Raw genomic sequence first — 27639 nt, 5'->3', positions numbered from 1 at the left:
TTTAGATACAAGAATGATACATTCATACAAATAGGATGAACACACTCAGTAGATTATAAGCTTTGTAATGATACCTTACAAAAGACCTTTTGCATAAAGCATATTCCAGTTAGATCATTCTCACATTTATAAACACATTTCCATAGAACATATGGAATGCAACGTCACAGGGTGCAAAGGCAAAAAATGGCCCTATGTATCCATCCACCTACACTGGCCCTATTGCCTATCATGCCACACTGGCAGGATATTTTTTTCTCTTATTTAGATGATGTGGTCACAGCTGTACGTCAGTTTGAGATGATGTGCAACGATGATGCTACCAGCCAGGCCCAGTTGGCCATTCTGAATGTGGATTTTGAAGAAGTGGGCCATTTTCAGTAGTGACTGTCCCACAGTCTGGAATGGCTCATAACTGAGAGTGGCTATCTCAGGGCAGAAAACAAGGGCAGATACCCCAAACTGGTGGTATGTGCTATAATTAGATTTTACCAAGTCAGTAACAAATGTGAACTCTTGGAACACTATACCTGTCTTACCATGGAGTCACAGACAGTCTCCTCAGACTCTTCTATCTTGCTACCCAAACAAACTGAAGGTTGTGATAAACAATTATTTAAACCAAAAATCACACCATATCAAGTTGCTCCCAGTCCCAAGCGACTGGTCACTTACCCTAGATCATTTGGTACTCCAGATCTTACACCAAAGACAATGCTGGCAGCCAGTTCTATGGTAAACTAAAGATTTATTAGCTGAGGAAAAAGAATGAGAGCTATTGAGAGGATAAAGCAAGTAAAATATATGTACAGCTGAGTCACAGTCTATAATTACAAATACTAGCAGAGATGTAGTAATCTGCCAGTTTCCTAAAAGTCTCTCAGGGCTACCCACAATAACTCTGGGGATCTCCGTCGTCTTGTTCAAAAGTTATTCTGCCCTGTTAGAATTCAAATAGTCCAGAGACGAAGGATCATTCTTTGAATCCATATTTATAGTCTTGTCACACAGAAGCAAACTGATAGTGTCTCTCAGCATGTATGCTTTTCCTTTGATGATGATGATCAGTAAGGAATGCACTTAGCTTTTTGACCTCTGACCATCACACATAATGGCTACTTGCTTTGAAATTAGCATTTTCTGTTAAAGTTCTTAAGTCCTTCATTAGCATTTCACAAGATTTCTGTGATGGGTTATTTAGTTACATGGGTACACACAGTGTAAATGTTTGCTATTATAAAAGGAACAGATAAGTGAAAACAATACAAGTAACATTCCACTAGTTTTCATGAAGTTTAAATATCTGAGTACACACTTATACATTTAACACTTTGATCTATACTAACACACAAGTAAAGTGTCCTGGGGTTCTGACCTAATATGGCACCTGATTTGGCAGTGTCACAGTGACTAATGACTTTGGCGGCCTTGCTTTTTTGGGTGCCCCAAAAGGGGCCTTATTTTCAGCGGATGAGTGCTTAGCACTGTCTTCAAAATATCAGCCTTATTTTAAGGTTTTGGGCACCCAGAGTCACTGGTCACTTTTCATAATGTTGGTACTGCCATGTAAATCACACTCTCATTTAAGTTCAGAGGTTTGTGCTGTTTCCTGTTAAACCAAAAGCCAGGTATTTTTGTGATAAGTATTGTCTGGTCTTAAACTCTCTCATACATAATTAAATCTTATATGCGTGTGGGTGCTGGTATTAGCACATACTTCTCACCCCATCAGCACCTTCCGCCAACCAGAGGGGCTGAATCAGTGGCACCAGAGAATAAAGGTGATGACAGACAGAGTTACAGGCAAAGGAGATACGGGAGGAGGCAAGTTCAGAGTGAAGGACTATATCAGAATTGCAACCTTTGGAGGCCTGCGTCATGGAAGGAAAGAGAAGCCAATAATTAGGGTGGAGCAGTAGTGACTTCATAGTTAAAATAAAAATTCTGCCATAACCATATCACTGTAAACTGTTTTTTCTGATAATTATTACAAGACCATACATATACCTAGTGCTTCCCTTTTGCTGTCATTGACATATCTAAGTAGAAGTGAAGGTGGCACCAGGAAAATTGAAAGTTGTAAATTTAAACAAATGGAGTTATTAACTAACATTCTTAACATAATGCTTATCAGAAACCCTCTCTTTTATGTTAAAAGGAAGATATGATGAAAGGAAATGATACTTAGGCAGAAAGGGAAGGTAAGAGGTGAACGTAATCCTGGATCATACAAGGCTTAAACAGTCCAGTCTAAAGTAAACATGTAACATATCTTAAGAAAAAGGATGGTCTTTAAGGAATGTCTGAAAAGTGGCCATAAACAAAACATATGCATTAAAATTGTCAAAGTATTTGAATTTTCCATATTGGCTTGTTGCAAGTCAGGTTCATGCATACAGAATAATACCACTTAACACTTTTGAATGAGGTGTCTCACTCTTTTTGGAGCCCTTTAGCAACAAATCTGTAATCTTTTGGTATTTTGCGGCTCTGATCTTTTGCCTCCTCCATGTATTGATTACTACACTAACAATAGCAAATTCTGTGTTTTATACAGTTTCAAAAGTGACACTTTTCACCCCAGAAACTAATATGACCCCATGATTCAGGCAAATGGGTCAGTGGGTTTCCCAACAATAGTTATTATGACAGAAGGTTTCAGGTACTCTGGTCCATGACACAGGTTTCAGCATTCCTCTGACTCAGAGTTAATTGAAGATGATGTACCAATCAAACCAGTTTCCCAGCATGTTATAAACACGGTTGTTCTTGCAAAGGTAAGGGATCAGAAAATGACAATTAGGAGAATAGAAAAATAAGGAGGGTTATGTGAAAATGATCTTTAGCAAAGCTTGAAGCTCTGATCCAGCTCAGTCTCTGTGTTGAAGAACAGCATATGTGACACAGAAACAAAGCTGTTCCTGTAGACTCTATATTTTTGATGTGCAGAACTCTTTTTTTGAAGAAAAGGGTAAAAAAATAAATCTTTCCACAAAAATAATATGCAAAATCAAATTAACTTTTATCCTATATTTACACACTGCATAGCTATAGCTCAGTGTCTTAATGTAACAGTGATGTCTCCAAAATATCGCAAAAGTCACAACTAACTTACGTCCACATACAGTCTTATCCACAGCTGCATAGGTATGCCTGCTCTTTTAGGTTTCTACAAAAGATTTAAAGTGGAATTAAAGTTGACAACATCAATCTGACATGTTTAGGAGCGACTGTATAACGTGAAGAGGAGGGTACATGCCTTATTGAGTGTGGGTTGCAATTCATTTCTCGAAACACCTTAAGGGACAAGACTTTCCTCTTCCTTCTTGCAAAGAAAGTGACAGAGAAGAGGACTTACATATGAAAATGGCATCAATCTAAGGTGGAAATCTGCTGGTTCACAAAATTTATCTCTGATCTACATACTTACACCAATTTTGTGAAACTTTCGTTTGATTTTTAAAAAGCCTTTAAAACGTGAGGTAAAATCTAGGTTCTGTCAAAGTGAATGGCAAATGTCCAATTGACTTTGATGGGGTCAGGATTTAACTTTTGGAAATGTAATCCAAGTGAAAAACTTGGTAGGTTAGGAGATAAGGTTGGTTGACCAATAAAGACATAACTGAATTTTTAAATTTCCTGTATTTGTTTGGAAAAAAATTAAAATCCGAGCAATGAAAAATCAAGTTATTGTGAATGATGAACATAAGACATGCTGTACTGGTTTTTTACTCTCTGTATATAAAGAAACAAACAGCAAATTATTCAACAAGACACAAAAATTAATAAAAAATTGTATTAATGAGGCAGCCTTGCCACTGGCAAATTATATACTGATGCAAATGTTACAAATATATTTTGTAGCAAATTGCAAAGAAAATATTTTAATTATGATTACTATTACAATATATATTTTATGCTTCTTATCCTGTCACTGTATTAGTCAAATTACACAAAATCCCAACTCATACAACACTATATATTTGACATAGTGTTCTTACATTGTTTTTAAAATTTTTACATACTGTTACTCATGGATTAAACAGTACATCAGCAGGGGCCTGGTTCTGCGATATCAAGAGGGGTTTTTTTCATTGACTTCAAGCCCCAAAGTACAAACTGTAAATTGGAGTTAAAGCTGCCTCTTGTTAATTAATTTGTATGTCTTACAGAATAATTGCTATCCATTTCTTTATATACATAGTGTAGAAGAATGTTTAAGTTTGTTATGTGCTTGTAATACAACTGTTAATTTTTCATTTAATATCTTTTGGTTTTCAGTGATATCTTCATTGTTCAAGCAATCTTATCTTCCAGCCAGTGAAGATTTTTGTCTGGACTAATAATAAATACAGACTAAGAAAATGTAAAGTTCTGGACAGATATTTATAGACATTGGAATTGATCCTCACAACACTTTCCTCGCCTATCACTTGGGGGATGTGGTAGTTAAGGTTGAAGGTAGAAAATAACATATAATAATAGAAGGCTGAGAACTGAACCTGACTGCGGCGGGTAGTGGCAGGCGGACCCACTGCCAGAGACAGAGAGGGTTGTTGTTAATATTCCTCTTGGTTTTACTTTGTTTCAGACTCTGACTTACTCATATGAGAAGTTTCAGAGTAACTGCCGTGTTAGTCTGTATTTGCAAAAAGAAAAGGAGTACTTGTGGCACCTTAGAGACTAACCAATTTATTTGAGCATAAGCTTTCATGAGCTACAGCTCACTTCATCGGATGCATACTGTGGAAAGTGTAGAAGATCTTTTTATATACACACAAAGCATGAAAAAATACCTCCTCCCACCCCACTCTCCTGCTGGTAATAGCTTATCTAAAGTGATCACTCTCCTTACAATGTGTATGATAATCAAGTTGGGCCATTTCCAGCACAAATCCAGGGTTTAACACCAATGTCTGAGGGGGGTGGGGGGGGAGGAAAAAACAAGGGGAAATAGGTTACCTTGCATAATGACTTAGCCACTCCCAGTCTCTATTCAAGCCTAAGTTAATTGTATCCAATTTGCAAATGAATTCCAATTCAACAGTTTCTCGCTGGAGTCTGGATTTGAAGGTTTTTTTGTTTTAATATTGCGACCTTTAGGTCTGAGATCGAGTGACCAGAGAGATTGAAGTGTTCTCCGACTGGTTTATGAGTGTTATAATTCTTGACATCTGATTTGTGTCCATTTATTCTTTTACGTAGAGACTGTCCAGTTTGACCAATGTACATGGCAGAGGGGCATTGCTGGCACATGATGGCATATATCACATTGGTGGATGTGCAGGTGAACGAGCCTCTGATAGTGTGGCTGATGTTATTAGGCCCTGTGATGGTGTTCCCTGAATAGATATGTGGGCACAGTTGGCAACGGGCTTTGTCGCAAGGATAGGTTCCTGGGTTAGTGGTTCTGTTGTGTGGTATGTGGTTGCTGGCGAGTATTTGCTTCAGGTTGGGGGGCTGTCTGTAGGCAAGGACTGGCCTGTCTCCCAAGATTTGTGAGAGTGTTGGGTCATCCTTCAGGATAGGTTGTAGATCCTTAATAATGAGTTGGAGGGGTTTTAGTTGGGGGCTGAAGGTGACGGCTAGTGGCGTTCTGTTATTTTCTTTGTTAGGCCTGTCCTGTAGTAGGAGACTTCTGGGAACTCTTCTGGCTCTATCAATCTGTTTCTTCACTTCCGCAGGTGGGTATTGTAGTTGTAAGAATGCTTGATAGAGATCTTGTAGGTGTTTGTCTCCGTCTGAGGGGTTGGAGCAAATGCGGTTGTATCGCAGAGCTTGGCTGTAGACGATGGATCGTGTGGTGTGATCAGGGTGAAAGCTGGAGGCATGTAGGTAGGAATAGCGGTCAGTAGGTTTCCGGTATAGGGTGGTGTTTATGTGACCATCGTTTATTAGCACTGTAGTGTCCAGGAAGTGGATCTCTTGTGTGGACTGGACCAGGCTGAGGTTGATGGTGGGATGGAAATTGTTGAAATCATGGTGGAATTCCTCAAGGGCTTCTTTTCCATGGGTCCAGATGATGAAGATGTCATCAATATAGCGCAAGTAGAGTAGGGGCGTTAGGGGACGAGAGCTGAGGAAGCGTTGTTCTAAGTCAGCCATAAAAATGTTGGCATACTGTGGGGCCATGCGGGTACCCATAGCAGTGCTGCTGATCTGAAGGTATACCTTTTACATTTGGGGACAATGTATACCTTCAGATCAGCGGCACTGCTATGGGTACCCGCATGGCCCCACAGTATGCTAACATTTTTATGGCTTGATTATCATACACGTTGTAAGGAGAGTGGTCACTTTAGGTAAGGTATTACCAGCAGGAGAGTGGGTTTGTGTGTGTGGGGGGGGGGTGAGAAAACCTGGATTTGTGCTGGAAATGGCCCAACTTGATTATCATACACATTGTAAGGAGAGTGATCACTTTAGATAAGCTATTACCAGCAGGAGAGTGGGGTGGGAGGAGGTATTTTTTCATGCTTTGTGTGTATATAAAAAGATCTTCTACACTTTCCACAGTATGCATCCGATGAAGTGAGCTGTAGCTCACGAAAGCTTATGCTCAAATAAATTGGTTAGTCTCTAAGGTGCCACAAGTACTCCTTCAGATGAGAAGTGCATGCTAGAATTTTGAGTGAAAGCTTCTATCTATGACCTTTATACTTACCCCATGTAACAAACCCTGCTGTTTTTGAACCGCGGAATTGATACCCCATATGTACAAGACTCTTATCCCAAGTAGGAAACCTAGTGATCTCCACATCTGAAATCCTCCCTCACAATTGACTTACGCATTGGTTGGTCTCTGTATCAGCCTTCTCTTTTTGCTTGCACTTGGCACCAGAAGGACCCTTAAGAAGACCACCTGCATTGTCTTCAGTTGTCTTAATAAATCTTTATCTGCTGTATCCTGTAACCCCCTGTTTGTATTGTTGGTTTCCATGTGACCTATAGTAAGTGGAAATCCCCAGCATTCCTCAGGATATCCTTTGTTTTTCTTGTCAAATCCTTTGTCCTGGCACCTGGGAGGCAGCAGTAAGCCATTCTGTTCTCGTTCTGAGTCGTTCTAATCAAATTCACAGACAATCCAAAGCTAATGGGCAAAGCTAGTACTATGAAAAATAATTAAATTCTGTAGGCTCTTGGAAAGTTACTAAAATAGAACACGCAGAATCAAGTTTAATTGGGATAAATGCAAGAAGAATCTGACACACATAGAATCATAGACTCCTGGAACTGGAAGGGACCTTGAGTGACCATCTAGTCCAGTCCCCTGCACTCATGGCAGGACTAAGTATTATCTAGACCATCCCTGACAGGTTTGTCTAATCTGCTCTTAAAAATCTCCAATGATGGAGACTCCACAATTTTCCTAGGTAATTTATTCCAGTGCTTAACCACTCTGACAGTTAAGAAGTTTTTCCTAACGTCCAACCTAAACCTCCCTTGCTGCAATTTAAGCCCATTGCTTCTTCTCCTATCCCCAGAGATTAAGAACAATAATTTTTTTCCTCCTCCTTGTAACAACCTTTTCATACCTGAAAACTGTTATCGTGTCGCCTCTCAGTCGTCTCTTTTCCAGACTAAACAAATTCAATTTTTTCAATCTTCCCTCATAGGTCATGTTTTCTAGACCTTTACTCATTTTTGTTGCTCTTCTCCGGACTCTCTCCAATTTCTCTACATCCTTCCTGAAATGTGGCGCCCACAACTGGACACAATACTCCAATTGAGGCCTAGTCAGAGCAGAGTAGAGCAGAAGAATTACTTCTTGTGTCTTGCTTACAGCACTCCTGCTAATACATCCCAGAATGATGTTTGCATTTTTTGCAACAGCATTATACTGTTGAGTCATATTTAGCTTGTGGTCCGCTATGATCCCCAGATCCCTTTCCGCAGTACTGCTTCCTAGGCTGTCATTTCCCATTTTGTATGTGTGCAACTGATTGTTCCTTCCTAAATGGAGTACTTTGTATTTGTCCTTATTGAATTTCATCCTATTTACTTCAGATCATTTCTCCAGTTTGTCCAGATCATTTTGAATTTTAATCCTATCCTCCAAAGCACTTGCAACCCCTCCCAGCTTGGTATTGTCCGCAAACTTTACAAGTGTACTCTGTATGCCATTATCTAAATCATTGATGAAGGTATTGAACAGAACTGGACCCAGAACTGATCCCTGCGGGACCCCACTCCTTATGCCCTTCCAGCATGACTGTGAATCACTGATAACTACTCTCTGGGAATGGTTTTCCAACCAGTTTTGCACCCACCTTGTAGTAGCTCCACCTAGGTTGTATTTTCCTAGTTTGTTTATGAGAAGGTCATGGGAGACAGTATCAAAAACTTTACTAAAGTAAAGATATACCACGTCTGCTGCTTCCCCCTGTCAAAGAAAGCTCTCAGGTTGGTTTGACATGATTTATTTTTGACAAATCCATGCAGACTGTTACTTATCACCTTATGTAAAATGGGAGGAAGTTTAGGTATCAAGATTCCAGGTTTCCAATAAACACCTAAAGGATAATGTAAGAAGGAGCTGCAGAGAAGAGGATACTGAGTGTGGTCGGAGTAAATACATTCATTTATGTTATCTATAATATGATAATGCCTTTACAAGGAGAAGTACTCTGTTTAGATGTATTGTTGATGCAGTTAGAAATGGAAAGATCCTATCATATAGTCCATTGCCTTTAAATGGAAGTTGTAGGACTAGGGAAGGGATTGCTCTTCCTGTATAGCACTGAGGACATCTGGGACAATGCATGAAGTTTAGGGTTCCATGACATATAAAAATTGTTAAAGATAAAATTGATAGAAAATTGGACCTAGTTTAAGAGCTGAATTTATGCATCATTTACAGGAATTTATGCATCATGACTAAGGGGTGACATAATCACTGTCAGTAAATATCTGCCAAAAATTAACACAAAGTGGATCGGGCGGGACCTAACGTGCATAAATGAGCAGGGGGGGAAGTTTTAAAATGTATGATGATGTTTTTAGTAATACATACATTGACTTTTAAACATCTGAAGTCCCCGGGGCTGCTACTGAGAATGGGGGCTACATTCTCTGTTATGTTTTAAAAGGGAGAACTTGTAGCTGTTTAGCCATAAAAAGTTTTATAACCATGAGGTCAGTTAGACAATGGAGTGACATCAAGTATGTCTGTTTGGCAGGTTAAACTGCAGATAACACTGATGGAGATTCTGTGGAGACCTCAGTTCCCTCCTATAGTTATAGAGGGGGATAAGCCTGTGGCAATTGCCAGACTTGATCCTGTCCTCGAGAATGGCCAGTACCTGAAATCCCACAGTAGGCAGCTATGGTGTAGTCTGCCATCATGAAATGCTCATCCTAATCCCCAGTAGAGTTGATTTAAATCTTGAAGCAGGAGGGTTTATATCCCTTCCAAAATTTGTTAGCATTAACTATTATAACAATGAAATCCTTGTTATCTGTGTAAATGTTCAATCCTTCTTTGAATATTGCTAAATTCTAGGCCTTAATGACATGCTGTGGCAATGAGTTCCAATCTTGTTATGCAGTATGTGTAAAAATATTTCTTTTGATCAGTTTTGACTTTCCCACCTTTCAAATTTCATTGACTGTCTCTAGATCATCCATTATTTTATCTATTTTTATAATGTTCCTGCTTATTTCTCTTCTTTCTAAAGCAAGCAATCTCAGTCTTTTCAGTCTCTCTTCATATGTGAATTTTTCCAAGCACTTAATTTTTCTTGCCACTCTTCTGTGAACCTCCTCGAATTCTGCTATATCCTTTTTGGGATGAAATGACCCATATTGCACACACTATTTCAAATGAGGGGGAACCATTATGGGATGGAGAACACTGCATTCTGGGAAGTTGACCCCATGCTCCCATTCCCCCCTGCATGACTTGTTTTTGTCCTGTCAGCATTTGCAAAAACTTCCCAAAACAGCCTGCTCTGGATGGTGGCTATTTGCACAGTACGATACTCACCCCTGGTGCACTGTTCTTGGTGAGGACGCGCACCAACGACACAAGGAGCAAAGTAGGCACACGCACAGAAGCTATGTAATACCTCCTGTGGCTCTATGCCAACATAGGTTAGGTCAGCAAAATTGTGTAGTGTTGGCATGGCCATAGTCAGAGAGAGTCCTTGGTCAGAGCTTAGGGCGTATCTACATTTAAAATGCTACAGCGGCACAGCTGCTCTGCTGCAGGTTTGCTGCTGTAGTACTTCAGTGTAGACACTACTTACGCTGATGGGAGGGCTTCTCCCATCAGTGTAGGTCAGTGGTTCTCAACAAGGGGTACGCAGACGTTTTCCAGGGGGTACATCAGCTCATCTAGCTATTTGCCTAGTTTTACAACACGCCACGTAAAAAGTACTAGTGAAGTCAGTACAAACTAAAATTTCATACCGACAATGACATGTTTATACTGCTCTATATACTATACACTGAAATGTAAGTACAATATTTATATTCCAGTGGATTTATTTTATAATTATATGGTAAAAATTAGGAAGCAATTTTTCAGTAATAGTGTGCTGTGACACTTTTGTATTTTTATGTCTGATTTTGTAAGCAAGTAGTTTTTAAGTGAGGTGAAACTTGAGGGTACGCAAGAGAAATCAGACCCCTGAAAGGGGTGCAGTAGTCTGGAAAGGCTGAGAGACACTGATGTAGGTAATCCACCTCCACCTCCCCAAGAGGCGGTAACTAGGTCTACACCAAGAATTAGATTGGTACAGCTGTGTTTCTCAGGGGTGTGAACAAGCCAATGTAAGTTCTTAGGGTAGACCAGGGTTAGAGTCTCAGACCTTGTCTCTACACTCAAGTTTTGCAGTTTAATTATGCTGGCATAGTTAAACCCCGCTATTGCAGATGCAATTATATGAGTATTAAAGTGCTTATATTGGAAGAGCTTATTCTGGTTTGAAACATAAATGCATTATGAGTGTAGATGCACTGCTGTGGATTAGCTTGCATTGAGTTAGGCTTTGTCAATTGAAGTCAATAATACAGACATACCTCATAATGCAGGATATTAGGTGGTGCCCTCTGAACTATGGTAAAGGAACTCTAGAAGTTGCATCAAGAAAGTTAGCGCCATCCAAGCAATGCAGAAAATTACCACCTGCCTAGGACAGCTTCAATACAATACGGAGAGAGGTGGACCCAAATTTAGAGGCCTCATGCCTCCAGGAGAGGCACCTTGTACTCACTGCCTGACCTCTGTGAGGGACTGCTACCTGAAGCTTCTGGAGCCACCCTTTCTCTCATGATGCTTCTTGCTCCCTTTTCAAAGCACACAGATGAGATTGCACCATGTCTTTGTTTTTTGTGACAGCAGAAGGTTTATTTGTTAAATGTTAACGTGTGAAAAAAGTATAAGGTAAAAGCCTAGGTGTGCTGTTTTGCCCTCCTTAGAAAGAAGCAATCCCCTCCCAAAGAAGATGTCAGTGTAAAAGTCTACATTGGGTTTTGTGTTTAAATCAGCATTCCTTCCTTTCCTTATTAAGTCACTTATATCAAACCTCATATTATTTTGTTCCTAAGTCACCCTGTGTATTCACTGAGGACGGCTGCTTATAAGAGGCTCCTCATCCCTTAATGAAAAATCATAAAGCTTCTAGAAATTTTTAAATGTTTATGCAATTAATGCCTTACGCATTCTTTCTCAAGTACTGTATATAATAAAGTACACTCCAGCCGAGCCCCTTGAGAGAATTACAGACTGGGGTTTATGTGAGCTCAGTGTAAATTATTCTCTGCCTTAATTTACAGACGTCCACTTGGACACTTTTTCAGCAGAATCAAGTAAGTGTGAAAATGACTGTCTTTTATTAAGAGCAAAGATTTGGAAATGCGGTGTTATTAAATTACTGGAATCCAGTGCTGAGGAACCATTTATTCATTTTGCTACCTTGAATATGGACAATTAGGAATATGAATGAAAGGCTCTCTGAGAGCCAAAAGAAACATTTTAGACAGTTTGGAATAGAAAGGTGTTTTAAAATAGTGGGCATTAGAAAGGGGGATATACCTGCAGGTCCCATTTAGTAATTTTTTTTATCATCAAATGTGGCAAGATTTCTGAAGGCTCACACAAACAGACATATCTTTATCTTCTTGGGGAATGAGATCCATTCTAGGTTCTGCTTGCTCTGACTTCTTCATTGCACTCAGGATTGCATAAAAAGAAATCTTTTACTATTAGGTTCCCCACAGCACTGCTCCCTAGGCCACATTGTGCACTGAGGTAGCACTATTAGGGGAGTTGGGGCCGGAGCAGAGAAGGAGCTTTTCAAGCATAGAGACACTGGGCACCCCCATCTCCCTGTCATCTCCCCTGTCACAGGCTACTTAATACAGCCTCCTTCCCTAACAGCCCTACTCCTGCCCAGGCCTACACACATGCCTATGTCCTCCTCCCTTCCCTGTCTGCACAGCCCCATTCTTTCTCCCTGCCCCACTTTCCACTGCTCAGAAGATGCAAAACTATTGTAAATCCAGTTTAACTGACTGAGATACTTTATGAATCTGCCCAGTGAATTTGTCCCTAAAAGTTAAAATAGAAAATTGATTTCAGGTTGATACTACAACTCTTCAGAATATTAGCACTTGCACATGGTCGCATTCCCTTTGAGTTCCTTGTTTGGAGTTCATACATGACATCTTTAGTAATGTGAAAAAAAAGCCAGACATTTCCAGACAAACCCTTCATTAAAATGGGGTTAAGGTTAGAAGTATACATAAGTAATCTAAGGGTAAAAACAGTATGGAGATGTGGTAACTATCCCAAAACAAAGCCTTACAGAGCCAGAAATGTCAGAGTTAAGGTTGCACTTAAAAGAAATCCAAGCATAAGTGAGCTGTAGCTCACGAAAGCTTATGCTCAAATAAATTGGTTAGTCTCTAAGGTGCCACAAGTACTCCTTTTCTTTTTGCGAATTCAGACTAACACGGCTGCTACTCTGAAACCAAGCATGTTAAGGTATGGGAATGGACAGTTAAGACACCCGAAATCCTTATCTCTGTCCTGTAGTCACACCAGGAGGGAAGGAATTTTTTTTTTAAAACCAACCTAATATGTCTTTAAAAATCTGGCTAATCTAATCTGAAACCTCAAACACTAAAATGCATGATTGTAATTGCATGGGTGTTGAATGGGATCAGTGGAGGATAGAGTTAAGGTTGTTTGGGTGTCCTAAGTGCACATTTCCAAATCTAACATGTTGAATTTCTTTTAACTTTAACCTTTAATTTTAATGTCCTGGCTCTGTAATACTTGTGTTTGGAATAATTACACCATCCCTGTAATGTTTTATGCCCTTAAATTACTGATGTGGTACTATGTAGTGTAGTTGTAGTCATGTCGGTCCCAGGATATTAGAGAGACGAGGTGGGTGAGGTAATATTTTTTATTGGACTAACTTCTGTTGGTGGGAGCGACAAGCATTCCAGACACAGCTCTTCTGCATGTCTGGGAAAGGTCCTCCTAGCATCACAGCTAAATGCAATGTGGAACAGATCGTAGTTAGCACATATTGTAAGAGACCATTCAAAGTAGAGTGGCCGTTAACACCTCTGCAGTCATAGGACAAAGAGAGGGGTTAGTGGGTTCCAGATTGTTGTAATAAATCACAAATCCAGTGTCTCTGTTCAGTCCATGATTGTTAGTGTCTAGCAGAATGATGAATTTAAGCTCCCAGGCTCATCTTTTGCACATGTTGTGCCGGTTTACTTTGAGGACAAGGACTGATAGATCAGTGATCGCTTTGTGAAAAGTGTTCGCCCACAGGTGATAGGGTGTTTTTGTCTTTTATCATTTTCCTGTGTGAGTTCATTTGAGAGCATAGTGATTTTCTGGTTTTACCCACATAGTTGTTATTGGGGCATCTAGTGCACTGCATAAGGTACACCTCATGTGCTAGGCAGGCATAGGACCCATGGATCTTGAAAGGTGTTTTGTGGGGGATGTTGATCATTTTAGCAGTGGAGATACGTCTGCAGGTTTTGCATCTATTCTGGCAGGGTCTGGTGCCGCTTTGAGTTGGTGTGTCCTGCTTTATGGGGAGTTTGCTTCTGATGATGAGCTTGGAGAGGTTGGTGGGGAGGGGTTGTTTGAAGGTCAGAAATGGGAGTTCAGGAAATATTTCTTTCAGGACGGGGTCCCCATGAAGTATAGGTTGTTGTTTGATGATACCCCGTATGGTTTTCTGTGTGGGGTAGCAGGTGACAACTAGGGGTGTGTGGTCAGAAGGGATATTATTTCTGTATTGAAGCAGGCCCTCTTAGGGTATTTGGGTGGCCCATTCCATGATGAGATCTACTTCTCTGGTGGAGTGTCCTTGTTTGGTGAAGGCAGTTTTAAGTGTGTTAAGGTGTAGATCTTGGACTTTCTCCTCATAGCATATTCTGTGGTATCTGAGAGCCTGGCTGTAGACATAACAGATTTCTTAGTGTGTTTGGAGTGGTTACTGGATCTGTGAAGGTAGGTGTGGTGAGCCGTGGGTTTCTTGTATATGGTTGTCTGTAGGGTTCCATTGCTGAAGCTGAATGTTGTGTCCAGGAAGCTGATGCTAGTGTGGGAGTGTTCCACAGAGAGTTTAATGGATGGGGTGGTGATTGTTTTAAACTGTGGTGGAAGTCCATGAGGGAGTTTAAGCTGTCGGTCCAGAGGATGAATATATTATCAATGTATCTCAGGTATATCATTGGTTTTGTGGTGCATTTGTCTTGAAATTCTTCTTCAAGGTGGCCCATGAAGAGGTTGGCATATTGGGGAGCAGTCCTAGTATCCCTGTCTGCTCCCATGGTTTGGATAAAGTGTTTTTGAATGGAAAGTTGCTGTTGGTGAAGCTGAAATGGATGAATTTGGCAATGTGTGTTGGTGTGGATATCTGAGTGTTCTCCATTGTCTTGTAACTATTTGAGGCAGGCAGGTATGCTGTCATTCTGAGAGTTGTTGTTGTATAGGGAAGTGACATCCCTGATGATGAGGACAGTGTTCTGAGGGAGCAAGTTAATACTGTGCAGTTTGTGGAGGAAGTGAATTATGACGTGGAGGAAGCTGGCCCTTTGTGATGTGGTACTGTCAGCCTTAACTCCATTTTAGCATTGTTTTTTGTCTGGAAGTTGCTGGAGAGCACATATCAGCATGTATAAGGAAGAACTATAGTTGTACTACTTTTATAGATTCTTTCATTCACAGATCTCAAGTGCTTTACAAATGTTACTGGACATCTCAACACTCCTGTGAAATGAGAGTTTTGTGATGTGCATTTTACAGATGCAGAAAAACGCAGGTGCAGAGCGGCCAAGTAATGGGGAAAAGTGAAGGTGCAGAGAGGCAAAGTGATGTACCCAAAGTCATATAGTGAGTTGGGGAGAGTTAGGGAGTGAAATCTGATTCCATTCCTCTTTTCTTGCCACTAGCATTGTGTGGTCATGCTAATGTGAAATACACTTCCCTTTTCTTACATTTTACGTTTTTGGGATTTTTTTTTGTTCTGGTTAATTCCAGATGCTTGCAGAACAGGATATTTTATTGCCCACAACAATTTTACTTTCTGTTCATTTCTCCCAGGTAAACGCAAAGCATTGAAGTTGAATTTTGCAAATCCACCTTTCAAATCCACAGCAAGATTTACTCTCAATACGTCTGGAGTTCCTTTCCAAAATCCTCACATGTGAGTATAAAATCAAGGCTCCACTGATGAAACAATTCTGAAATTATTCTTCTAACATGTAATGTTAATTTAAAGGTAGTTTCATTGCTTCAGTTATATTATAGGCTGTTCAAAAAAAATGCTAGTTTGAATCAGTGTAAAAGGGTTTGTTTTAATGATTTTTAATAAATTTGAAAAAGGATAAGCTAGGACTCTTCCTGTCTTAAATTGGGGCTACTGCCTTTCAGGATTGGACAGAGAGCTGTCACTTAAATTATAACTGATACACACGCAGATTGTGCCTATACCTAATTTCCAGTTCTGTTCACTGTCATTTTCCTGTCTCTCTATTTAGTGCTTATTGCTTTTCATTAAAGACAAGTTCTTGTTCCTATGTTTACTTGTGAAAGACATATAAATGTGATATACCATGTAGCGCTAAAATGAAAAGTAGTAGACTGAAGAATGTAATTTTACCAAAATCCATATCTTGGGGAATTACTTAGTGACTAGATCTTACTGAATTTCCAAGCAAGATAGTCAGGGATAGCTTTATGTAAAAGTTGAATGTAAGTGGAGAACAGAACTGCTTCTGACATTAGACATGATAAAATGTCGCAGAAAATATTAGCTTTGTATCCTCAGATCCACCAATCTGGATTGATGGGTGACCCACCCACAACCTGTAAGTGTGGCAGAGCTCAGCTAGTGTGCAAAGATGTCCCTAATTTTTCCTCTTCAGGTTTCTTTACCAGATATCAAGAGTTTTGCCAAAGGCGAGTCTCAGAGATTGTCCCTGAAGTTTCCCCAGCTGTCTGTGGTGCTCCTGGACTCTTTGGTGGTGTTTTTGTTTTTAATATGCTTCTGCTTTGCATGTTGCTGCACCCTCCCTTTAGCTCAGTGCCTTCTACTTCCCCAGAATATATTCCCTGAGATTTGTTCCTGTCTCTGGTAGCTCCCTCTGTTTTGGAGCTTTTTGAGCAAGTTTCAGCTGAGTTAGGAAAATATTTCTGATACCCAAGTAGCCAGTGCTGGTAGGTGAAAAATATAGAAACTTCCTGTGAGCACTTCAGCAGATCTCAGGGACATCATCCTCCCAGAACCAGGATAGAGGTTTCCAGCTCTCTTTTCCTTAAAATGCCCTACACTTAGGGGTCATTCTCTCTCTCCCTTTTTAAGCACAAACAGATTGTGTCATAGGCTGGAAGATTCCAGAATTTTCCAGTTAGTCAGTCTCTTTATATCTGATGATTTTTCACAGGAGGTTACCTTGGAGCCTTTCCTTTTTTCAGGCCCCTCTCTCCACCCTGCTTCATAAAGTATTCAGTCTCCCCTAGTGGGTCATCTCTAGTGACTTGCCTTCACAGTGTACCTACTTCCAGTGGTCTCTGTCTTGGAGTCTATCTGGGAAATAGTGGTTCCTGTCAAGCATGGAAGAATCTTCTGCCTGAAGTCGTGACATCTTAAGTTCCATATTTATGCAAGTGACTCTGGTCATATTGCTCTTTAGTAAGTACTACTCTGGTGATGTGGGCATTGCAGTTGTGAAGGGGGCTGGAGACCAGGATGTTCGCTAGGATAATTGGTTCTCTGGAGCACAGTGAATTTGGGCTTGTTCTGGGTTAGATACAGTGTTAAACTAACAGAAGGTAAAGATGGTACGATGTGTCTGCTTTTTCTGTTTGAAGGGTGGATTAGCTCATTTTTATAGACTCAGAGGTGTGTGACCTGCCTTATCACGAATTGTGTTTCAGGATTGTTTCTTGCTGTGGGAGGCCTGGACAAGCTGAGAGAACATCTTTTTTTATCCTTGTGCGCTTTATGGTTGTCCTTTCTGGGTTCTGTTTTGCAAAGACAACACTCTTGTCTTTTGATTGTACTCCTTGCCCAGTTCCAGAGGTCCGTGCTCCTCTAGACACTGATGGGGGCTACAGCATGTGACTCCAAATGCACTTTTCCCTCTGTGGAGAGGCCTCTCCAGTCCCTGAGATGGGTTGGAACTGTTTTTCTCTCTTTTGATGAGAAAGATTGCTGGATGATTGATTTGGATTGGATATTTCAGACCATTTGGCTCCCGTTTTTCAAGGGCCATTCTGACTGAGGTTGTTTTCTATTTATTATGTTGCTGCTTCTTCTACAAGCCTTGTGGATTGAGTGGTGTTGGGCTTTTTGGTTTCATGTGTCAATGCTGGCTCAGCACAGTAATGCTGACCTCCCCTGTCTTGATGGGTTTTGCTGTATACATCCCGTTGGTCCAGATGGGTGGATCTGAAGATACAGAGAGGTTAATTTCTCACATGAAATTTAGGTTTCTGTGACTTGGATCCACCAATCCGGAGGCTGTCCCATTGTATCTGCCTCCAAAAGGGCAGAATTTGGTATTGTCAAATTATTCTGTTACCTTTTTCTTCTCTGAGCTCTGGAAATAACTTATGGGAAGCTGAGAGGAAGCGGTTAGTAGTGACCAACAGGTGCCACAAAATGTAATTGCCTATTAGTTGTATTCTGCTTGATTGACAGGTTGTGATCGGGGAACTGATCAGGCTGGATTGGTGGATTTTCAGGTAAGAAATTGTGGTTTCTTATTATGCAAAGGGAGAGATGGGTAATGAATGGGGTTTTCTATTCTGTTGAGGCCTTTGACAGGAAGGAGGAAGTGTCCGTATAAATTCTGCTACTGAAACAAAGACGCCACTACAGAAGAGGTGACCAAAGTATATTCCACAGGCCAAATGTGTCCTTCAGAATTTCACAGTGTAGCCTGAAGTCACCCTTATGTTTCATGCAGAGGAGAACCATCCAAAGACCACAGTTCTCAACAAGCAGTGCTCTCCATATTGAGCCAAATGATCTGACAGAGCTGCCTGTTGGCTTTTAAAGTCTTTGTGGGCCATAGCTCTACTAAATATGAGGATGGCTGCAACCCAGTCCATTTATTATGCAGCCTAGGTGTGGCCCTCCTACTCCTGCCAGTGGGCAGAGATTAGCCCCCCTCCCCCACACTCTCCATCTGTGAGCTCTTCTTGTCATCTTACTTGTTGAAAAAAATGGAGACCAGTGTGAAAAAATAGAATCCGAGATAACCTCGAGTTAGGAGCAGAGTTTTAGCTTCTGTGATTCTGAGGCAGAGCAGTAGCCATGTGCATTGGCTAAATGGTGCCAGAGGGAGAGGAAAGATCAGCACTAAACCAGCTGGAAGTGCTTCAAGTAGAGATTTGAGGTACACAGGGAAGCTTCCATAGTGACAGCTGTGTTGTGCCTGGCTCAGTTCACTGTGATTAGCCAATCATTTCCTTTAATAGTAAATAAACATCTCAATTTTTTGAAAGTAAGTTTTTTTGGGGCAGTTTTAGTATGTGACCTGGAGTAAAATTTTCAAAAGTGACTTTACGTCAGATTTTTAGAGGTATTTAGGTGCCTAACTACCTTTAAAAATATGGGCTGTAGGCATTAACCCCAAGACTCTATGTGTGGTGATAGAGGGATCACACACACTCACCTCCCAGCCCATTGGAGCAGTCAGTCAGTGTATCCCTGCAGGAGTTATGCTCCATTACAAGGGACCAGAAAGTTGAAAGAAGAGGATGTTGATTAACCAAATACCCTGTTGATTAACCAAATACCCTGTGTACCTGCTCAGTGCAGAAAATGGAGGGTAACATCCATTTGAGTCAGTGGCAAAACTCTCATTGACTTCAGCGGGGCTAGGATTTCACCCTCAACATTTTCTAAATTTGGGGTAAATCTGTTAAGATCTGGGAGGGAGTTAGACTCACCTTTAAATAAAAGCCTGACTCAGTGTGACTTGGACTGAGATTACAAACTGGGATGTATTTCAAAACAAAGCCTTAACCAGTCTGGAGCTTGGCTCCCTGAACACCCACTCCTACATGATCCCAGAAGGCAACACCACCTTAATGTAGTCACCAGAGGGAGGGGAGAAGTTGTCGCCTCTGAACCTTACTTGGTCTGACAGAACCTGGATTTTAACTTGAGGGCAGAGGGTGCAGCGCATCTGAAATATCAGGCTCCTATTGAGTGGCTGGATGCAATTGGAGGTTACTTTTTGAAGTATCTTTGTGTTTGTTGGGTTAATCTCCCATGGACAATTCATGCTGTGGATCTCGTTTTTAAAAACTTTCTTCCTCTGAATAAAGGGCCCGTGGCTGTGAGGCTTGGGTGCTTCTGAGAAATCAAGATAATTGCCCTTGTTCTGGATGATATTGGTGTGGCTGCTTTATGGGAAGGTCCAGACTGGAGATTGTCAATGTGAAGCATCTAATACAGTGGTCTCTAATCTTTTTACGCAGAAGATCACTTTTTGAATTTAAGTGCAACCCAGGATCTACCCCACCCCTTCCCCGAGGCCCTGCCCCTTCCCCAAAGCTCTGCCTCCTCCCTCTGTTGCTCGCTCTCCCCCACCCTTACTCATTTTCACTGGGCTGGGGCAGGGGGTTGGGGTTTGGGAGGGGGTGTGGGCTCTGGGCTGGGGATGAGGGGTTCGGAGTGTGGGAGGGGGCTCCGGGCTGAGCCTGGGGCAGGGGGTTGGGGTGCAGGAGGAGGTGAGGGGTGCAAGCCTTGGGAAGGAGTTTGGGTGCAGGAGGGAGCTCTGGGCTGGGGCAGAGTGTTGGGGTGCAGAAGGGGGTATGGGTGCAAGCTCTGTGAGGGAGTTTGGGTGCAGGAGGGGGCTCCGGGCTGGGCAGAGTGTTGGAGTGCAGGAGGAGTTGCGGTGTGCAGGCTCTGGGAGGGAGTTTGTGTACAGAGGGAGCTCTGGGCTGGGGCAGAATGTTTGGGTGCAGAAGGGGGTAAGGGGAGCAAGCTCTGCGAGGGAGTTTTGGTGCAGGAGGGGGCTCTGGGCTGGGGCAGAGTGTTGGGGTGAAGGATGGGGTTTGGGGTGCTGGCTCTGGGAGGGGGCTCAGGGCTTGGGCAGGTGCTTGGGGTGCAGGAGGGGGTTCAGGGTGCAGGAGGGGGTTCAGGGTGCTGGCTCCAGGAGGGGGCTCAGGGCTGGGGCAGGGGGTTGGGGTGCAGACTCTTGCCGGGCAGCACTTACCTTGGGTGTCTCCTGGTCAGTGACGCAGTGGGGCTAAGGTAGGCTCCCTGCCTGCCCCAGCCCCACGCTGCTCCCGGAAGGGGCCAATGCATCCCTGCAGCCCCTGGGTGGGGCCAGGGACATGTGGCTCCCTGCACTGCCCCTCTCTGCAGGCACCCTCCCCGCATTTACCAATGGCCACAGTTCCCCGTTCCTGGCCAATTGGAGCTGCAGGGTTGGTGCTTGCAGGCAGGAGCAGCACGCGGAGACCCTTGCCCCCCGGCCACAGGGGCGTGCTGGCTGTTTCTGGGAGCGGCATGGGGCTGGAGCAGGCAGGGAGCCTGCCTTCATGGCAGCCCCGCTACACCGCCGGAATTTTAGCAGCCGGAGATCACAATTGACTGGGAGAGTGTCTAGGATCAATGAGTCGATCGCGATGGACCGGTTTGTGACTACTGTTCTAATGGAAGGGATTAGAGTGGAGGATTTTAGAGTGAAGATGGATTCTAGTTCTTACTACTGTACATGGCTACTGGATCATGAGTAGGGCTCCGTGTCTGTCACGCAGGTCGTGGAAGTCACGGATTCTGTGACTTTCCACAACCTCTGTGACTTCTGCAGCAGCCAGTGTAGCTGATACCAGGGCCACCCAAGCAGCTGGCTCCAGGGCCAGCTGCTTAGGTGGCCCCGAAGCCAGCCACAGTGGCCGCTGCTGGAGCGACACTGGGGCTAGTCGTGCTGGCCGCTGCTCGGGCAGCCCCAGGCAGCTGGCCCTGGGGACTGCCTGAGCAGCAGTCGGTGCGGCTGGCCCCAGGGGCAGCCGGTGCAGCCGCTGTCGGCAGCCCCCAGCAGCGGTCCTGGGGCAGCCAGAACAGCTGCTGTCGGCGACCGGCAGTTGGTGCCGCTGGCCCTGGCCCTGATCCTCAGCAGCACCCCCTCCCCCTGTGTTCTCCCCCCAGCAGCGCCCCCCCACCCACCCCCAGATTTAGTCAGAGGTATTTATAGTAAAAGTCATGGACAGGTCACAGGCTGTGAATTTTTGTTTATTGCCCGTGACCTGTCCATGACTTTTACTAAAAATACCCATGACTAAATTGTAGGCTTAATCATAAGCCTTACCACTTAATGAAGCCTAAAAAGAATGGACAGTTTGTTTAGCCCCAACTGAGGCCATGATTACTGTGTCTATTTAATGAGTTTAGTATGGATATTCTGGCATAGTATGATGCTTTTTTCCTGCATAGCTGTACAGTACTTAGCACTGTTATCATGATAATATAACGCAAAGGCAGAGAAATACCGTAATATGTAATTGTTTTGATGAGCTTTCAAACTACTGTATCTGTTCAAGTGATTTATGTTGATGAAAAACAAAATTCATAGTATTTACATTATTCAGGGTGCAAGGTCTGTGCAGTGTTTCTTATCATTTAATTATTGTGCCTCTTGGAAACAAAAATTCTTGTTTAAGAAAGACAGTATAATTCATCTAAATGCTATGTAGATAGCCAAGGCCCTGATTCAGGAATGCACTATACATATAAAATGATGGGGTCTAAATTAGCTGTTACCACTCAAGAAAGAGATCTTGGAGTCATTGTGGATAGTTCTCTGAAAACATCCACTCAATGTGCAGCGGCAGTCAAAAAAGCGAACAGAATGAGGTTCAGAAAAGGGCAACAAAAATGATTAGGGATATGGAATGGCTTCCATATGAGGAGAGATTAATAAGACTGGGACTTTTCAGCTTGGAAAAGAGACGGCTAAGGAGAGATATGATTGAGGTCTATAAAATCATGACTGGCGTAAAGAAAGTAGATAAGGAACTGTTGTTTACTACTTCTCATAACACAAGAACTAGGGGTCACCAAATGAAATTAATAGGCAGCAGGTTTACAACAAATAAAAGGAAGTATTTATTTACACAAAGCACAGTCAACCTGTGGAACTCCTTGCCAGAGGATGCTGTGAAGGCCAAGACTGTAACAGAGTTCAAAAACTAACTAGATAAATTCATGGAGGATAGGTCCATCAATGGCTATTAGCTAGGATGGGCAAGAATGGTGTCCCTAGCCTCTGTTTGCTAGAAGCTGGGAATGAGCGACAGGGGATGGATAACTTGATGATTACCTGTTCTGTTCATTCCCTCTGGGGCACCTGGCACTGGCCACTGTCAGACGACAGGATACTGAGCTAGATGGACCTTTGGTGTGACCCAGTAGGATCATTCTTATGTTCACTTAAACACTTGCATAAGTCTATGCCACTTAAGCATGTACTTAACTTTAAGCATGTGCTTATGTTCCACTGAAGTCAATAGGATTTAAGCACATCCTGAAGTGCTGTCTTGAATAGGGAGGCTGCCCTTGATGGGGGCCTGACAAAAAAGTAAAAGTAGGTATTAGGGATGAGGTGCTTTACTTAGGGTTGAGGTGCGTGAGGTAATACACAATCCTTTCATAGTCACACTTTTTATTATGGTTGCATTTATAGTTTATAAAAGGTTAATCAATGATTACTAGACATATACATGTTACAGACATTTGTAGTATGTGTTACAGATGGTTATAAACATTGGTGGAAGGTGTTAGAAATGCTTATTAGCCATGATTATAAGCAATTTATTGATCTGTTGCACTCTGTAACAATCTATAATAACAATCCAGTATTCACTGTTCCTAAACTATTTATAAATGGACCCTTAAGGTAAAGTGCGGCCCCTTTCACCTTCTGTCTTCTGCATCTAAATGGGATTTAGGTCACAAGTAAAATTAATGTAGTCAGTTCATCCAAGTTCTTGTTGGTTACTGGTACACATTACACAAGATCTACAGTAATGTATGACTAGCATTCCCTGCTGAAGACAGACACAAATAGAACTAATACAGGAAGGATTCTTTGACTGGTGCGGTGGTTTATGGAATGATTACACAGCATCTGTCTGCAGTACACCTGGCTCTCATTAGAATAGTTAGAACTGAATAGTTCATTGAACAAATTTAGTAGCATACTTTTGAATGCAGTGATTTAGGTTTTGGTACAAGCTTTCTGGGAAGGGTTATTATTCCTGCAGTGTACTGTTGTTCTCGTACCAGGTTCACACTGCACAGTTTATCCTTGTGTACTAGTAAGTGAGTAGATGTAAGGACTGTGCCTTCGTTACCTATTCTTCAGTGTGTTCTTTCTTGAACATAGACTCAATGAGTACTTTGTGTGCTATCTGTGTAATCCGTCCGTTTCTGTGGCACCTCTGTCACTAGGTTGTCTGAGTATGTACCATTACAAGCTAGTTTGGAAAGCTGTCAGGATAAAGTGACTTCTTGTAAAAGTCATGAGCCTGCCTTCTGAAGTACCTGTTGGACTGTCAATCTGTTTTACCTGCTGCTCATCATCATAGAATCTGAGCATCTGGTCTCTGATTTTTTCCTTGCACTGGTTCATCTTTATGTAGGCTTCTGGCAGTGCAGAGGGAGCTGAGAGGACTCACCAAGAGGCTGCCCAATGGAACAATAGGCTCGTGTTGTACAGTGAGCCTCCTCTACCGATGCAAGATTAGAGTCAGAGTTTAAGGCCAGAATCCTTCATGAGCTAATTCAGATCCTCTTACAAGTGGGACTCTGCATCTTCCTTCACTTTTGTTCAGTTTAAGGAGGTACCAAGGATGTTGTTACTAAGGTGGAAAGGGCTATTGTGGCTAGGGCCAGAATCGAGTGAATCTAGTGCCCCAAAGCTCTTAGATAGCTTCTTGTGTATTCTTCGTGGCTTTTTATTAACTGGTTGTCAGCTGCTTTATAGGTGAGATACTTATATCTGGGTGAATAAATCTTCATGTGTAAATTATTAGACAAATTTCATTCATCTCTTTCTATTTGAAATTGTCCAAGAACAAAAGTGAAATTTTCTTAAATTTCTTTGTTCAAAATTGTTTGCCAAAAATTGCCTGTGAATAATTCTGGGTCTGTTGCTTGTCTGTAACAGTTTATCACATGTACTTGATATTCAAGTGCACTTAATTGGACGCTCTTATTTGGGCACAGGTCATACGATACCTTTCTGTTCCCTGATAGCGTGAGCAGAACTCACAGTAGTTTTTGGGTCAGTAGGATCTTTCTTTTCCATTCTTCGTCACTAAGACCTTTCCTGATAAGTTGTTGGATTGTGTCTGGGTATTTGCATCTCTTCAGAATGTGACAGACAGTTCAATTGTCCAAAGATCTCTGTGGCTGAAGATTGTGAGGAGCTGGTGTGGTTTGCAGAGCATCTTTGTTTAGTGTCTTTGGCCTGGTGAAGGGGACCTCCTCTTTGAAGAAGATATTGTTGAGATCATCTTTGGAGTCTGGATTGCAGGTGCTACCTGAAGCTGTTTCTAGCTGCTGTTTTCGTTTCTCCTACTGAGTTTTAGGATTCTCTCTAACATGGCAGTCTTATAGTGCAGAGATTCTGCACTGATGTTATTTGTAGGTAGGTAGGGATGGCGGGGGAGAGAGGTTGTTTGATAGCTTTGTATTTATTAAGTTATTCTGCACCCTGATTAACTTATTTTCCTATTCTCTGATTTGTTTTTACTGTAAGTCTCTGCACCCTCTGCTGAGCAGCTCTTTGGTATCTGCCACGCCTTAGTGAATTGCTGCAGAAATCCCTATGGCTCCAGCAGCAATAGTGATATGAGAGCACTGTTTTCTTCTTTTGCACTGGTTTTGGCATATAAGTATCACAAAGCACTATGCTGCCAAGACTTCTGGTCTTTCTTCTCTGATACCAGTAGGTTCTATCACTTGTGAGATGTTCAGCTGCAGCTTCCGTTCCGTTTAAACGTGGACATTTATATTCAACATATAGAATATGTGCCTAAATCTAACGTGATATGATATCTGGTCCCTATCTGGCTCCCATCACCTTAGTGTCTGAGTACTTCATACTCTTTTTAATGTATTTATCCTCACAAACTCCTGTCAGATAGGGAAATGCTATTTATCTCATTTTACAGAAGGGACTAAGTGACCTCTAAGGACACAGAGGAAGTCTGTGTCAAAGAAAGGATTTGAAACTAAATCTCCAGAATTCTAGGCTCATGCCCTAACTACTGGCCTATAGAAGCCTGACTTTAATTACTTTGGTTTGGAAAAGTTGGCCACCTCTGCAGTAGTTAGGAGCCCACCCTGCATCACATTGGATAATTCAAGGGTGGACCTTTGAATTAGCAATTATTACCATAAAGAGTAATGCCTGCCCTTGGGCTGTGGAATGTCAAACTGATTGCCAGTTCTGTCCTAGGAATTGAGGCCTCTGGCTTTTCTTCAAGGTTAAAGGGCATCAAGAACTGAGCAGTCAGTGAGTCATGGAGAATGATAATTTCCTTACTTGCTGTAAGAATCAAGGAGGTCCATCAGATGTGGAGCAAAGTCTGTCTGTTGAATCTCATTACTTCTGTGTGGTTCAGCTGCAGTGAATTACAAGTTAGGGCAATTAAGTATGTGGGAGAATGGAAAAGTAGAAGCCGGTTGTGTTCTTGATAGTGGGAGGAAACAGAGGTTCACTGGTGCTACCGGTCATAGGGAAGGCCAGCTAGCAGTTAGATATGTGGGTACAGTCATCTCCAGCAGGCTGAGAGAGACCTGGAAAATGGTAGTTAATTGTCAAAAGCTTTTGGATAAAGGCCTGGCCTGGAATTCTGCACACTGTCTCCTTGACTCATCAGTTGCTGGCATGTTGAGGAAGGAATATTGGAGGGATTATAATGGCTTCATAATCATAGCTCATTCTGGAAGGGAGATAGGCAGGACTGCTACTCCCTATTTTATCCAAAAGCCTGTTTTCAATAGTATATTTAAGATTCATAGATTCCAAAGCCAGAAAGGACCATTGTGATCAACCAGTCTGACCTGCTGTATAACACAGGCCAGAGACCTGCCCCAAAATAATTTCTAGAGCAAATTTTTTAGAAAAAACATCCAGTCTTGATTGAAAAATTGTCAGTGATGAAGAATCCACCATTGGTAAATTGTTCCAGTGATTAATTACCCTCACTGTTAAACACCTTACACTGTTAAAAACGCCTTATTTTCCGTGTGAATTTGTCTAGCTTCAACTTCCAGCCATTGGATCATGTTATGCCTTTCTCTGCTAGATTGAAGAGCCCATTATTAAATATTTGTTCTTCCTGAAGGCACTTACAGACTGTAATTAAGCCACCCCTTAACCCTCTCTATGTTAAACTAAACAGTCTATCACTACAGAACCTGTTTTCTAATCCTTTAATCATTCTCATGGCTATTCTGGGAACGCTCTCCAGTTTATCAACATCCTTCTTGAATTGTGGGCACCAGAACTGGACATAGTATTTCAGCAGCAGTCACACCGGTGCTAAGTACAGAGGTAGAATAGCCTCTCTACTCCTACTTGAGATTCCCCAACTTATGCATTCCAGGATCATATTAGCTCTTTTGGCCACATTGTCACACTGTGAGTTTATGTTCAGCTGATTATCCACCATGACCCTTAAATCTTTTTGAGAGTCACAGCTTCCCAGGATAGAGTCTCCCATCCTGTAAGTATGGCCCACATTCTTTGTTCCTAAATGTATACATTTACGTTTAAACCTATTAAAACACATTATTTGCTTCCTCCCAGCTGACCAAACTGTCCAGATCGCTCTGAATCAGTGACCTGTCCTCTTCATTATTCATGACTCTCCCAATTTTTGTGTCATCAGCAAACTTTATTAGTGCTGATTTTATGTTTTCTTCCAGGTCATTGATAAAAATGTTAAATAATGTAGGGCCAAGAAATGATCCCTGCAGGATCCTATTCGAAACACACCCACTCAGTGGTGATTCCCCATTTACAGTTACATTTTGAGACCTATCAGTTAGCCAGTTTTTAGTCCATGTAATGTGTGCCATGTTGATTTTATATTGTTCTAGTTTTTTTAATCAAAACGTCATG

At 42.0% G+C, this 27639-nt stretch overlaps 1 protein-coding gene across 11 annotated transcripts in view; it reads left to right on the top strand.

Annotated features, from left to right (window-relative positions):
* Positions 1–27639, top strand: part of MAP2K4 (mitogen-activated protein kinase kinase 4) — a 175269-nt gene that overhangs the window by 67338 nt on the left and 80292 nt on the right. For 7 of the 11 annotated variants that reach the window (XM_074971920.1, XM_074971923.1, XM_074971917.1 and 4 more), the window contains one exon: positions 15584–15686. In XM_074971920.1, the coding sequence (XP_074828021.1) occupies positions 15584–15686 (103 nt within the window). Of the gene's footprint in view, positions 1–11778; positions 11812–15583; positions 15687–27639 lie in introns of all 11 variants that reach the window. The other 4 variants (XM_074971918.1, XM_074971916.1, XM_074971922.1 and 1 more) reach the window with 1 other exon arrangement.

Source organism: Natator depressus, chromosome 14 (genome assembly GCF_965152275.1).
Source record: "Natator depressus isolate rNatDep1 chromosome 14, rNatDep2.hap1, whole genome shotgun sequence".
In the NCBI taxonomy this organism is placed as follows: domain Eukaryota; kingdom Metazoa; phylum Chordata; order Testudines; family Cheloniidae; genus Natator; species Natator depressus.
This window is presented reverse-complemented; position numbering and strand designations above follow the sequence as displayed.